The sequence below is a fragment of the Diachasmimorpha longicaudata genome, chromosome 16 (assembly GCF_034640455.1).
Source record: "Diachasmimorpha longicaudata isolate KC_UGA_2023 chromosome 16, iyDiaLong2, whole genome shotgun sequence".
NCBI lineage: Eukaryota > Metazoa > Arthropoda > Insecta > Hymenoptera > Braconidae > Diachasmimorpha > Diachasmimorpha longicaudata.
Window position 1 is genome coordinate 5,363,608 of NC_087240.1, and position 14,564 is coordinate 5,378,171.

General features: G+C 39.7%; 3 protein-coding genes across 5 annotated transcripts; 1 reads left to right on the top strand and 2 right to left on the bottom strand.

Moving 5' to 3' along the window:
* Positions 1 to 70: 70 nt before the first annotated feature.
* LOC135170195 (ruvB-like helicase 1) lies at positions 71 to 14,563 on the top strand. 2 transcript variants are annotated; one of them, XM_064135778.1, is made up of 6 exons: positions 71 to 220; positions 283 to 496; positions 7,738 to 7,845; positions 12,790 to 13,129; positions 13,209 to 13,884; positions 13,961 to 14,563. In XM_064135778.1, exons 4-6 carry the CDS (start codon positions 12,989 to 12,991, stop codon positions 14,512 to 14,514), a joined length of 1,371 nt encoding a protein of 456 aa, XP_063991848.1. In that variant the 5' UTR covers positions 71 to 220; positions 283 to 496; positions 7,738 to 7,845; positions 12,790 to 12,988; the 3' UTR covers positions 14,515 to 14,563. The 2 variants fall into 2 exon arrangements, with proteins under 2 accessions (XP_063991848.1, XP_063991849.1); XM_064135779.1 differs by lacking the exons at positions 71 to 220; positions 283 to 496 and adding an exon at positions 7,552 to 7,666.
* Positions 875 to 8,771, bottom strand: LOC135170191 (yemanuclein). Of its 2 annotated transcripts, XM_064135770.1 has the most exons (10): positions 8,177 to 8,771; positions 6,602 to 6,724; positions 6,396 to 6,497; positions 6,061 to 6,330; positions 5,260 to 5,999; positions 5,068 to 5,148; positions 4,917 to 4,952; positions 4,535 to 4,642; positions 4,265 to 4,441; positions 875 to 3,188 (listed from the first exon to the last, which is right to left on the bottom strand). In XM_064135770.1, exons 1-10 carry the CDS (start codon positions 8,366 to 8,368, stop codon positions 2,006 to 2,008), a joined length of 3,012 nt encoding a protein of 1,003 aa, XP_063991840.1. In that variant the 5' UTR covers positions 8,369 to 8,771; the 3' UTR covers positions 875 to 2,005. The 2 variants fall into 2 exon arrangements, with proteins under 2 accessions (XP_063991840.1, XP_063991841.1); XM_064135771.1 differs by lacking the exon at positions 4,917 to 4,952 and having other exon boundaries at positions 876 to 3,188; positions 8,177 to 8,766.
* Positions 9,057 to 12,859, bottom strand: LOC135170193 (germ cell nuclear acidic protein). Its single transcript, XM_064135773.1, has 5 exons — positions 12,696 to 12,859; positions 12,460 to 12,577; positions 10,000 to 12,373; positions 9,689 to 9,921; positions 9,057 to 9,464 (listed from the first exon to the last, which is right to left on the bottom strand). Exons 2-5 carry the CDS (start codon positions 12,497 to 12,499, stop codon positions 9,349 to 9,351), a joined length of 2,763 nt encoding a protein of 920 aa, XP_063991843.1. The 5' UTR covers positions 12,500 to 12,577; positions 12,696 to 12,859; the 3' UTR covers positions 9,057 to 9,348.
* Position 14,564: the final 1 nt, after the last annotated feature.

Below are 14,564 nucleotides of genomic sequence, written 5' to 3' on the forward strand. Positions count from 1 at the left end.
TGGTGCGGTGAGGTGCAGAAACAACTCAAAATTATTGCGGACATTTTCTTTGTTAAATTTTTTGGGACTAAGGGAGTTGCACAAATGCAGGAGATTATCAGGGACTCGGAACACAATTGGCTTGTGCGAATGTGCATGAATGCCTTCAATGTCTATCTGACTATGATCCATTTGATCATTCACGACAGCATCACCCAGTTGCAAATGGACGCTGATCCTCGTAAGTTTTTCGGTTGGAGGGATATCTTATCATGATTGGGGATTCACGAATTGTTATTTCAGAACTGATGGATGTCCTGTGTTATCCCCTGCTCTTAGCGGGGATGGATATCCTCGTGTTCCTGAACTGTAGTCATGATGGACGAGGGTAGAAGACCTCCCAAGAAAATTATCAAAATTATGGGGATCTGAACATTTATGAGGATGTTCCTCTCTCCCTTTTGGCGCCATATCCAAGTCACCATGTCGGTTGAAGAGGAGAATAAAAATTCGCAAGGTTTGTGCTGAAAAAACTTATTATTTTTGTATGAAAAATATTTCTGAATGTCAATCAATGAGGGGAAGTGCGTGAGCTGCATGACAACCAGGAACAAAGATTTATGAAAAAGGGAAAACCGAACTTTGAAATTTTATTCGAAGCTCAAGGGGGATATCGTCAATAGTGAAAATTCTCATTCGGTTAAGTGCATGCAATTGTAAATGGAAAACGAACCTGTAAATCTCACCGATCGTTAACCAAATCATGAATTATTGATTACTGGCGATCGATGTCCTACACTATTGTTAGGGGTGAGAACAAAGGGTCCATTTGGCTGTCGTTATTTCGGGTAGGGTTACGCGATAAAAAATTGAGGAAAGTTTTAAAAAATATTCAAAACTTATATTTTAAATCCTCAATGGAATATCATTGACGTTGAAAATTTACATTAAGTTTACCATCCAATTCTGTAATTACAATTTTCTGTTCTTCCTCTATTATCAAACGCAACGTGAAAAAAAGGCTCAGAAGAATTGTTATTTATATAAATTGTACAATTAATGGTTTTCAACTTCTAAACTTCATTCGGAAAGACAAATTTCCGAGGGACTTATCACTTTACATACATGTAAAAATTAAAATTCTCTTCATCAAATATTAATACGAAAATTATATCTATTCAGTAATAATTTACTCTAAAGACACGTAATGCTGCCTACAAAAACAAGTAGCTACCTTCAATCTTTCCTAAAACTAGGAGAAGAAGAGAAATCGTTAACATGGATAAAAATCATTAATATGGACAATTCGTGATGCAGAGCTATTAAAAAAATGATTTTTGTTCGCTTGACTAAAGAAAAATCAAATTGAAATTTCTACGAGCACTTGTCACTGCGTTATACACAAACATATCGTACAGAAATGTCGATTTTCACCTGTATAATATATAAATTCATCATTTATAAGTACTGTACATGAAATATGGGATACGCATTACACATTCGTCAATGCACTTATGTACACTCTCTTCAATTTGATTGAGAAAATACGCGACAATTTCTCTATAACTTAAATTGGAAAGTATCTGATCGCTATAAATTTTATATAATCAGTCACGGTCACATCAACAAGAGGTGTCCATCAAGCATGTGAACGTCCAGGAGAGAGGCAATATCCCATGTATTTATTTTCACTTACGCTGTCGTAATATGGAAAATTTCACTTCTAGTTTTATTTCCAAAATTCAAAGGCAGTTTATTTTTTCTAGAGGTTTTTTAGATAAATAATCAGCCTTAGACATCCCTAAGGCCATCTCTATGACTCTTTGCCCCTTCCCGTGATCACTCTTCGTCAATTTATTCTCATAAACAAACTCATGTGACAACATTCCTCGGGAGATTGCGTAAAATCGCATCGTCACATGATTAATGGACACCCCGGACAAACTGAAACAAGGCTTCTCTTTCACCCAATGAACGACTCGTTTCTATTAAAATAAATGGAAGCATCTCTTGCACTTTATTGTAACTACCATTGATCCTCCTTGGAAAGTCTAAGTTTTTCATCTTTCTTTGGATAGATTCGATGATAATCATCAGTATAACCATACTGACTGCTCGTTTTAGGCAATTGCAATTCCTGGAGCTCCTTCAGTGATCGCATTACCATTTGAACGTCTTTTTCCTGTTCATCGCTCGATTGAACAATACCAATGATAGCATCCTCACCCATAACCCCCGTTTCTTTTCGTTTATCGTTGGTCGAACGAGCTGAATCGTCGTTGATGATCTGACTGAGATAATGAGTGGCAGCCATCGTCTCCTCGATCTGTCTCTGTTCCTGTTCCTCTTTCGAGAGCATTGGCGATTGTATAACACTCGATATATCGGCCTTCGGATGCATTAACGATTGATTCTGCTCCATAGACTTGTGCTCTTTACGGCGTTTCTTGGAATCGTGAGACTTGTGCTTCTCCTCCGACCATCTGTCTCGTTTCTTCTCTTTGTGTTCGATTTTGTAAGGATCAGAATCACGCTCGTCAAAGCGCTTCTCTATCTTCGTATCTGGATTGTCCTGCAATATCCTTTGTTTCAGGGACACCGGTTTCGAGCTAGAATTTTGATTTGACATTGAGTAAGACATTGAATCTGATTTCACTGAATGAGATGGCTCGGTGATCACACTGATTGCTGTTGGAGACTCGGAATACGGTGTTATCGATACAACATCTTTCTTCATTTCTGTGTGGGATTTACCGGACTTTAGGTAGTCGTTTACGGGAGTTATTGACAGTGAGCTACTTGTTAGATCAAGGGGATTGAATTTGTCTGGATGATTTTTCGGCTTTTGTGCCATCAATTGCGAGGTCGGGACAACTGATATCTTCGCCAGGGGCTGGAGGGCGCTTGGATTATCCAATTGACTAGATTTTGACGTTTCTTTGTGCTTTTCCTTGTACTTTGTCGCCGGTTTCTTCTCAATTATGAGCTCTGAGGGCTTTGAGGAATGCGTTGGCAGACCAAATGTATTATTAGTTGCTGAAAAAGTATCGGTAAAAGACGGTGGAGTCTTGGCTCGCTCTTGGATTGTGGGTGTCACGGTTGTATTTGCATTTGTCATTTCCGATGATACAGGGCAGTTTGATATTGCTGGGGATGACTGATTATTTGGGACGGTTGAGTCCCGTTGTTTTTTCGGTTTTCTCTTGGCGCTGTAACAAATTCAAGCGGTTTTGGTTTCTTTTCTGTTGTTTTTTATTTGTAAAACTGGCCAGATTTTTAGGAGTCAGTGGATTTTTTTAAACAATCAAGCAACCTTGGGCATAATGAAATTTGAAGTAATAGTGTCAATTCCATGAAATCCCAATGGTTTGAGCGACAGAAAGTGTAGGGCTCTTCTGTTTAGCTGGATTTTCAAATTCCTTGAAATTTCAGTACAATTCAGGCATAAAAATTCGGATATGCCGGAAATTATTATAGCCAATTAAATTACGAGTAACCTAGTGACTAGTGAAGTATGAGTGGAAAAAAGTGCAGCGCTACGGTTTCTTCTACTAATGAGAATAAAGAAAATTTATTGTGCCAAAATTAGATAACAAATGTGTACAAAAAACGGATCTATCAGTCGTGGAATGAAAGCGAAAATTGAATTATTTAACATTTCGTAACAAATAATGAAAAATAAAAATGAAAAAGTTTTTTACAATTCAACTGATGGATATGGAAATTTACATGGGCAAGGTACCAGCGCTTGCTCTCCGTTGAACACAAAAGAAGACAATGCAATAAAATAAATAGCGAACAAATAGACGCAATGAAATTGTGAACTACTAACACATGAATGATCATTATTTATCGCTTGTCCGTTAAAAAAAATACGAGAAACTTAAAGAATTGAGCATTAGTGGTCCGCAAAGGAAATAACATAGCGATCCAAGTGTCGAGAGCATTATTTTACAGTTTCATCCAATATAACCACCTCCCTAGAACATACAACCACCAGAAAATAAAAAAAAAACCGCATGCAAAAGAGGCTGTGAGCGTTGAGCAATTAAAAGCAGGTGTCATTAATTTGAGGGTTGGATTTGGAGATATACAAGTGGCAATGAAAGATCGAATAATGTTTGTAATTTCTTATTGCGGTTACTGAGAAATCCACTCACCAGTTTTTCAATTAATTACCAGTATTTTAGTTGCCACTTCTCGTTATAGAAATTGTATACCTCCAACCATGCATTAATACGTGAAAAAATAAAAAAAATACAACAGGAATTGTGATGGTACTCACGATGCCTCAGGCTTTGAATATTTCAATAAAATATTCAATCTCATCCACCCAGCTGGCCACAGAGGCAAGACCTTGGTCTCCAGGAAAGAGGATACAAATGTCTCTACACTCTCTTTCCTCGGTTTTCGAATAGCATAATAGTGTCGCCATATAGTCGCAATTTCATACACCAATTTTCTATAAAAATATGACAACTATGAGAGCAAAGTTTCATGTCAATAATAAAATTCATGGGAATTTTATTGTTCATAATTTGGAATTCGCACATACCTCGCTTCTGAAGACCAAGGGTATCGTTTAGTCGGACATTTTGATTTGTCCAAGGATTTCTCATCTCCGTCGCTACTGTCAGCATCTGATACCGAAGCTGGAAACCTTCTACATTATGACAAAGAAAAAAAAAGACTTAGTATCGATGTAATGACGAGACTTCACTCTCATAGTGATGATTGAGGAAAAGGGATGATGATACTGATGATAAAAAGCCCCGGGCACCTCTTTCTACATTTCAATGAAATCATTTCATGACGATGATGAAAAATCGTTACCCATGAATCCCATAAGAAACGTAAAATTTATTTATAAAAATTCATGGAACTTCTGAGGGAGATAAAATGAATTCGAAAGAGGTCTGGGTGGGGGGGCAGCTTACCCACAGTACCGATAAATATTCCAGAATATATGAGGGCTAGGGAAACAGAATATAACAATGAGTATCATAAAATCCAATTACTTCAAACCTACACGTTATCAATTTTATCTACCGAAATGAGGAAATACGCGGAATGCACAAAATCACTTACTTCTCCTCGGCCATCCTCTGGGATTCCATATTATACTTTTCCTCAACCATCGGTATGGTCTCCTTGATTATCTCTTTTAACCTGGAAGAAGTCAGAACTATTTTAGGGTGGGTAATTACGATTCCATTCCTCAATAATACGCTGACGTATTCATTGGAGCTAATTAAAAGAATGACAAAGCAGGAGATTTACCTCTCAATGGGTCCATTAACACGATTTTCAGCATCCTGAACGCACAGTTTCTTGGCACGATTGATTATCGTCACTTTACCCACTCCCATAAAATCTGATATATGACTGTAGACCTGGGATCGAGCTGACGAAGAATCCAACCCCTTCAATTTCTTTTCAAGTCGAAGTAAGATGGAATTGACATTGGTATCAAAGATCTTCGTTTTACCCTCTTTGTTGCTGAGCACATGCTTCTTCAATTTACTAATAATCTCCTTGACCTCCTCTGGTAGTTGATCCAGAAGAGGCAGCTCAGTTTTATCGTTGTCCTCGCCATCCGAAGATGTACCAGCTGCTCCACAACGTGACTTGTTAGAATCCAATGTGTCACGACTTGATTCGTCATCAATTTTTCCATCATTAACGACACTCTCAATGGCGTCATCGATGTTCGCTGCTTTTCCATCGGGTTTCTTCACGTCCAGGGGTTTCTTCTCGTCAAGACCATTGGTCGTTGATTTTTTTTCGAATTTTTTCAGATCGAATTTCTTGTCCTTTTTCGATACATCACCCTTTGATTTTTTTCGGTCTTCTTGATTATCGTTTGGCACTCGATCGATCTCCATCATCTCACGTTTATCCTCGACTGGATTTTTTAATCTATTGTACTCTCCTTCTTGATCTGAAATGAGCTTTTTTCTCTTCTTGGGAACACCCTCGTGGTTGGACTTCTTTTCGCCGTTCTCGTCCATTTTAGATTTCTGAAATTAATTATTTCAACGTGAATCATATGTTTAAAAAATTTATTTTTCGTGTGGATACCTTCGAGGGAGGTTCGCTGGCATTCTCCTCTGTATCATCCTCATCCGATGAACTGAGACTACGGGTGCCCCTTCTTTTCGACACTGAACTATTACTGTTTTCAACCTCGTCCTCACTACTTTCACTAGTATCATTCTCGTTGTTGTTATTATTGTTGCGATGCATGAGGGAATCACGTTCGGCTGCTTTAACACTGAATTCGAGGGGTCCGCTGTTGATGTAGAATCCTCCATAGGCTGTGGTGACGTCCGCTGGAACGACCTCATCGTACTGAAAATATTGGTGAAATATTTTTCGTAATTTCTATATGAATGAAAGATCTGATGAGGACTTACCGCGTCAGTATTATCGATAAATGAGTCATTTTCGTCGTATCCTGCTCCTAGGTCTACATCATCGTCGTACTTCTTGCGATTTTTCCCAACTGTATTGCCTCCCTAGAAAATTCCAATATTGGGGTAATTAAATTCAAAGGCATGACAAGTCTGCCAGTAAACTCATGATTTGTAAATTTGTCTTCATTCACTTATAATGAACTCACGTATTTAGTTTCAAATCGTCTGGCAATTTCTCGTAGTTTCTCATCATCATCATCTTCGTCGAACGGTGCTAGCCCATTTGCAGGGTTCTCCTCCGCACTTTTGGCCTCTTTATTCCTCTTCTTCTGCAGAGTATAAGCAAATACAGTGACTCAATAGTTCAAGTTAACGTGGGCATCTAATGGTAAGAGCATTTCGTGTTGTACCGCGATATTTCACGCTGTCATTCCTGGTCTACAAGGAAAGAGAGACAGGGGGAGGGCTCGCGGTGAAAATGAGTGGGTGCTAATAAATCTTCTTAGGTGTATTTCTGGGGTGTCTAAAGGTTTGTTCGAAAATTAAAATCTTGCGCAAATACTCGTTGGTAACAACACTGCCATTAAAGTCTCGAATAATGGTTATTGTCGTTAAAATGGTATCTTTTAATATTTTTAAGCTCTGAATTAATTTTCCAAGTAAATTACATGAGAAAAATTATGAAAAAACATTTCATTGAGGGCTCAAGATTGCCAAAAAATTTCAAAGCATCTGGATATGTTTAATTCATCTGATGTGCATTATTTTTCCAAGAGATACCGATTTCAATGACATTCCATCACTGAATAAATGTCCGGGTGAATTCTCCCCACACACGCACGCACCATAAACTCCAGGACAGTTTATCCCTCTCCCGGTAAAAATCACCACCCTCTCCCTGACCGATCCCGCGTTCTCTTGCCCCATTGCATTATCCTTACGGATCCTGACACAGCCTCTCCCCCCCATGTCCACTTCGCGATACAATTCTCGTCCGTGTCATGCATGAGAGGGTTAATATCCTTTGGAGACTGTTTCTCATCCAATGAAACGCACTGGGAGACAGAAAAGTCGAGGAAGAAGGGGAGAGCGATTATGATTCGACAGTGCGCGCTACACGTACGAAACACAAACAAGAGGTGTAGACCTATGATAAAAATTCTCTTTATTGTCCCTGGATGGATGAAACAGATGCTCGAATGCCTGAGAATGTCTACTAGACGATTAATAATGTCACATCTACGCAGGGGACTTTATTGTTATGCTAATGAGTAATTTCCTCTCGATTATGAAATTGTTATTTTTTGAAAAATACTCAATAATTTATGAAAAATGTCCACAGATCGATGACTGTCTTCTACCATGCATGACCTTCCACTTCACGTCAATTGTAAAGCGGTCAAAACATCAGCCATACGGTTTGGAATGGAAAAAATCTGGGACCCAATCGGTGAGAATGAAAAATAGTAACCTAACCATAAAAGCAGTAATTATCTGGAGCAAAGGGGCTAATTGAATAATTGAGTTCCATACGATGTGGAATAAAACAAGCCACTTGCTCAACTATTTTTCCTTTAACCGTTAAAATGGACGTGATTGTCATGAATATGACGTCTGCCTTTCTACACTCAATATTAAACATTATCAATGGGGAAGAAAATATAATAATAATTGGGTGTACGTGATGGTGTAGTTGAGCATGACGCGAGAACGACGCGGGCTACCGGCTGTGGAGATATAACCCAAATTAATATGAGAATATAACCCATTGTCATACTGACCTCAGCAGCCTTAAGTAAATGTGCATAAGTGAATTCCGAATATCCACCTTCATTTTTATCATCGAGTAACAGCTCAAAACGAAATGAGGGCGCGAGACGTTTGCCCTTCTCACCCTTCTCCTTTTTAGTTGCATTGCTCAGGGTACTAGATAACTCGAGGGTCTGTGGTGCGACACGTTTTAATTCCGACATTATACATAAGCACAATCACTGATAAAACTTTTATTGTTCACATTAAAAATATTCGTACAACTTGATCATTAAATGTCCGGAAATTTATGACCAAATGATACAATTACACTGGGACAACGTGGTCCTTTTTGAACACGACACCGACATGGACACCATTGGGATATTAAACTTCTTACCCACTGTTTCCTCGGCACCTCGTTTCACTATCTTTTTCGTACCTTCTCAGCTTCACTGTTTTTAGAGTGCGCTACTGCTCCCCCTGAGTTATTCTCTACAAATTTCTCAGGGGAGGGGGTACGTGGTGTATTCGTCGTGCCGCTGGTAATTGTCAATACCCTGAAGTTGCTGATTCAGGATGAGAAACACTTGAATACTCGGTAGAGCTAGATTTACGAGTGAGAGACTCCAAATTCTTGATATAAACCCTTATTTTTTAATGAAACCAGAGATTATCGGGGTCTCTGATGAAAGAGTCGAATAATTCGTGCTTTGCTCAGTAACTCTTGGCAACAATGAGGTCAGGTCAGCAGAAATAATTATTTGGATGGAATTCGATTTGATTGGCCTAGGGATTTATCGCCATTCGAGGCAGTTCTGCTCCCCTAGAGATTCGGTGTTTTGAATTGAAAAAATTGGAACTCGCGAAGGGGTGCCAGGTGGGGGTGGCTATTAAATTAATAAATTCGTATTCATGTTCAACATATTCATATGAAATTTAATAAAGCTCCAGTCTTTTACAGGTTTAAATATAATGACAGCTCTGTATTTTTAATTAATTACACGTCTGTTTATTAATATTTACACCATCTCCAGTGTGTCATCTTGTGGGGGTGGGAGACGGTAAAATTGGCGGCTGTTCAAAATAGAAAAATAATTAAAAAATTGTTCAATAATCTTCAATAAATTCATATGAAATTCAATCGAGCCCCAGTTTTCCCTCCGAACTCCTTCAGCCTTCAGATATCACTGTCAATAGAAGTTTATCTTTGTGATATCTCCCCTAGATGATCAAAACGTTGTCGTTCGTCAAGATCTTCATATTTCTGATTAAATACACGTCTTTGTTTATAAAAATACCGATGTGCCTCTCGCAAGCCTAGAATACGGAGGAATTTTCAAGCGATAATTATTTACAATTAAAAAAACAGGATTGCTCAACAGGGATACTAAAACACTTATCAAATGTCCATTTTTTTCTATATACAAAAAAAATTATCATGTGCCAATTATCATCTGAGTACGATGATCATGGAGACTCTTCGGGACTTTTACGATCATTATTGTTTTGCTTGGATAATTTAATAGCTGAAAACTGCTGACCTAGAAATTGCATGATCTCTTTGTGAGGAACACCGTGACGATTTTTCTTCACCGATGAATAATTCTCCTTTACGAATAATGCAAAGCCCGAGGGTTCTTTCGAACTAGGGGTCTTTGGGATCTGCTGCATTGTTCCTGACTTTGTCACTCGATTCAATAGCAACTCAAAACGACCGAAACAGTAGCCACAACGCTTCTTCTGCACGTCCAGTGACTTGGAGTGACGTCCAATACTAGAGAAAAAAATCAAGGATTTTTTATTTATAAAAATTGAATGAAAAATCCCAAGCGAAGACAAACGTCATAGATACCTGTAACCACACTGCGTACAACGATACGTAAATTTGGTAGAGATTTCGTAATCATGACATCGTTTGATTGGGGGTAATTCAGGAAAAGTATTCATGGCCTTCATAGCCCAGGCCTTCCAGAAGGGCCCATGCCCATCGGAAATCTCATTGGTGAGCCAAGTGGCTGCATGACACAGTTCGTGAACCAACGTATCCCTCAGCCGGTCGGGTTTATCCACGATTTTCGTGGCCAGAGCAATTCTAGACGACCTTACAAACCCGGTCAACGTCTTGACCTTCTTGTTGTAGCAAAATCCAGCCGTTCCTCGCATACGAACATTCCACTCGATCAGCATATCAGGGGGCAATTTATTTTCAAATATTTTCTCGTTGTACATCTTGTACAGTACCTTGACAAGGTCCTCCTTGGTGTTCTTGAAATTCAGACGATACCTTTTAGCATCCACATGACAATCCTCTAGAGGAACTGATGCTGACAATGAAGCTAGGAAACTCTTGGGCTTCTGACGTCGAACATCAGATTTCGAAGAAGCTACAGTTCTCGTTGGAATTTTTGATTTATGCAGAGGTCGAATAGTTCTTGGTAACTCCGATTTCGGTAGGACAATGTCATCAGGATCGTACTCACTGGTCTCTGAGTCATGGTCATCGTCATCATCGCTGAATACAAGTTTTTTTTTATTGTCCACCGGCCTCTTGCCAGGAGTATCCTCCTCGGTATCAGAATCACAAATCTCAATAGCTTTAATTGTGTTTAAACTCCTTGGAGTCTCCCTCCTCTCCAAATTCTTCAGTCGGGAGAGGTTTGGATTTGTCAGGGCTGTCATGTAAGTTGTGTCTCCAGTGCTCTCCTCAGAGTCTGACGAGTGTACGATAAAACTGTCCCTATACCTGGACTTCTTGTCTTTTGAGTTGTGCTCAAATTGCGTCAAAGGTTTCTTTGGTTTTTTAATGCACTCGGTCTGGACTCCTCTGTCCTTCAACACAACTTTCTTTCTGGGCTCTGTCACTGGAAAGAGATTTGCCGCCCTCCATTCTGTCCCATACAATTTGTCCAGGATGTCGGCACAGTCATCGATTTTAGATTTGGGGGTATCGATAATCGGAGACACTGCGACAGTCTTTGATTTAATAACTGGGGGGTATTTCTTGGATGTAAGTTTGCTACTGCTCTTGGTTTTCTTTAAGTAATCATCCATGAGGGATTGACGAGGTGTCCCTCGAGACGAGTCGATCAGAGGTTTCTGTACCTTTGGAGTGTTTGATTTGTCTCGAAACTTCTGTCGATTATTTGGAGTCTCGTAGTTCAGCTCCAGTCGTTCGAGGCTCCTGTGTCCTGAGCTAGAACTACTGTTTCTATTGTTACCTGAAATGTTGCTGATGGAATCGTCACTCCTCTCACTGGAACAATTGTTCAGCAGCCATCGTGAGATGTCTTTTTTTTTCTCGTCTGACAGGCAGTCAGCGTGGTCTGGTGGATTTAGAAATCTAGTCACGTGAGTTATGGAGGGTTTTGGAACAGGAGAAGCTTCTACATCACTGTCGTCTATCCAGGCTGGGTGGGACACCTTGCCATCTGGCTCCTCGTCAGTCACGACGGAGTCAGAATCTGTCTCTGCGATTATATGATTCTTGTCAGAGACCAGTGGAGATTCTATTTTCTTGGATCTGATGATCTTCATCAGGTTTTTAGCTTCTTTCTTCGATAATGGAGTTGTGCACTGACTCAATTTCGTAGATCCTGGGGTTCCAAATTTCTTGGTACTGCTCGTTGATGGCTGATTTAGCCTTGCAGATGTTTCAGAAGTCATTGTGGAAACCCCAGTAGTCAATCCTCCGGTGATCAAGGGGACTTTCTTGGCTGGTGTTGTGTAGGAAGTGTCAACCACGCTCTCTTTATCATTCTCCTCGAATTTTAATTCAAAGTTTGTAGAGTCTGAGGAGTCCTGGGCACGGCTGTGGCTCCTTGACCCATTCCTTGATCCTGTGGATTGCCCATTAGTCAAAGAGCCTGTGAAAACCTCGTCATCCTGATCAGACACCTCAACGCTCACCATTTCCCTTGAGGAATTTCGTTTATTGTTGTCCTCTGTTGAGGATCTATACGTTTGACCTTCTGGCTCTCGATCGTCATCACTAGAGTCGCTGATAACAATAACTTCATTGTTATTTTTCACAGATCTTGCTTTATTGTTAACGTCGATTTTGGTGGACTTTTCCTCGTCAGAATCTTCAACGTAATAACTATCAGAAATTCTCAATTTAAAATTCTGGGAATCACTTGGATCTGATGTGTCACTTATTCTGTCGAGTTTTGGGTTCACTGTCTGTGGGAGCTTATTTTGAAGACGATTCTTCAATGATAAAGTATATTCTGCAATTTAATGAATAGAAGTGTTATCGAAACAGATAACCATGGCAGAAGGACAATAAAGAAATTGATAATGAGGGATCACTTACTTCTCATTTCTGCATTTTGTCTGTTTCTGAAATTATCCATAGTTAATTTCGTTGATATTTGTCTTCAACTCGTCAATTATTTACAATGAACACCTGGGATAGTGAGCTCAAATCTTTCCTGGAGATAGAACATATTTTTTGGAGATCAATTGGTGAGCAGAGAAGAGGGTCTCCACATAAGCACAAGTTCTTGACTCAAAACATGAGAGAATTTTAACGAAATTCTTTCTATTTACCTTCATAGTATCTTATTGTGACTGTCAGGATTACGGAGTATCCAATAATATTAATTTTTGCACTGTAATCGGCCGTTATTTACACAATTAATAGGAGAAAGCGTGGAATACAAGATTTTCTCTTCGTGTTCAAACACAAAAGCTGTCTTGACCGTTGAGTTTTGTTGGAGTAGTGGGGGAAATAGGAGTGGGGGTAAATTATCAATGGCTTCCCCCATTCGATTGTTTTGTCAATATCGCAAAAACGTGTCTCCATACAACCCAGTGGTGATATCTACTCAAATAACGCAAAAATGAAGATCGAAGAAGTGAAGAGCTCTGCTAAGACGCAGAGAATATCAGCCCATACCCATATAAAAGGTTTAGGACTGGACGAGAATGGAGAAGCAATACAATCAGCAGCCGGCCTCGTGGGTCAGGCACAGGCACGAGAGGTTAGGAAATCTCAGTTATCAATAATTTTCAAAATGATATTTTTAAAGAATAATTAATGACGTGAGAGGTTGCTTTTAGGCTGCGGGGATTATTGTCGATCTGATAAGGTCTAAGAAAATGGCAGGTCGTGCTGTTCTCCTGGCAGGCCCCCCAGGTACTGGTAAAACTGCTATTGCCCTAGCCATTGCCCAGGAACTAGGCAACAAAGTGCCCTTCTGTCCAATGGTAGGATCAGAAGTCTACAGTTCAGAGATAAAAAAGACTGAAGTTCTCATGGAGAACTTCAGACGAGCCATTGGTCTCAGAATAAAAGAGACGAAAGAGGTTTATGAGGGTGAAGTGACAGAATTAACTCCTGTTGAAACAGAGAATCCCATGGGAGGGTACGGTAAGACTGTTTCCCACGTTATAATTGGACTGAAGACAGCTAAGGGAACGAAACAGTTGAAATTGGATCCCTCGATTTACCAATCACTGCAGAAAGAAAAAGTTGAAACTGGAGATGTGATCTATATTGAGGCTAATAGTGGAGCTGTCAAGAGACAGGGACGAAGTGATAATTATGCCACAGAATTCGATCTAGAGGCTGAGGAGTATGTACCACTACCTAAGGGGGATGTTCATAAGAAAAAGGAGGTTATTCAGGACGTGACACTTCATGATCTGGATGTGGCCAATGCCAAGCCACAGGGGGGTCAGGATATAATGTCGATGATGGGGCAATTGATGAAGCCAAAGAAGACAGAAATTACTGGTAAGTTATTTTATTTCATTTTCACATAAAAAAATGTTCAAGTATTATGTATTGTACGTCATAAAAATAATTCCAGACAAACTGAGAAAGGAGATAAACAAAGTAGTCAATCAGTACATCGATCAGGGAATAGCAGAGCTAGTTCCAGGAGTCCTCTTCGTCGATGAGGTCCACATGTTGGATATTGAAACATTTACCTATCTTCATCGTTCCCTCGAGAGTGCTATTGCTCCTATTGTCATATTCGCCACAAACAGAGGACATTGTGTGATTAGGGGGACGGAAGATATCGTAGCGCCTCATGGCATTCCTCTTGACCTTCTCGATCGTCTTCTCATCATCAAAACACTTCCATACTCCAAAGCGGAAATTGAACAGATTGTGAAGCTCAGGGCTGTCACCGAAGGACTTCAACTGGAGGATGACGCGTTCACTGCACTTGGGGATCTTGGAACCACCACTACTTTGCGTTATGTCGTTCAGCTATTGACACCGGCTGCTCTCACAGCCAAAGTCAATGGCAGGACGACCATTAAGAAAGAAGATATTGAGGAAGTGGGGGGACTTTTCCTTGATGCTAAGTCTTCTGCTAAAATATTAACGCAGCAGAAGGATAAGTTTATGATGTAATTTAAGGTATTTTGTTTTCTCTCATGAATAAATAATTTTTCTAACTAAAC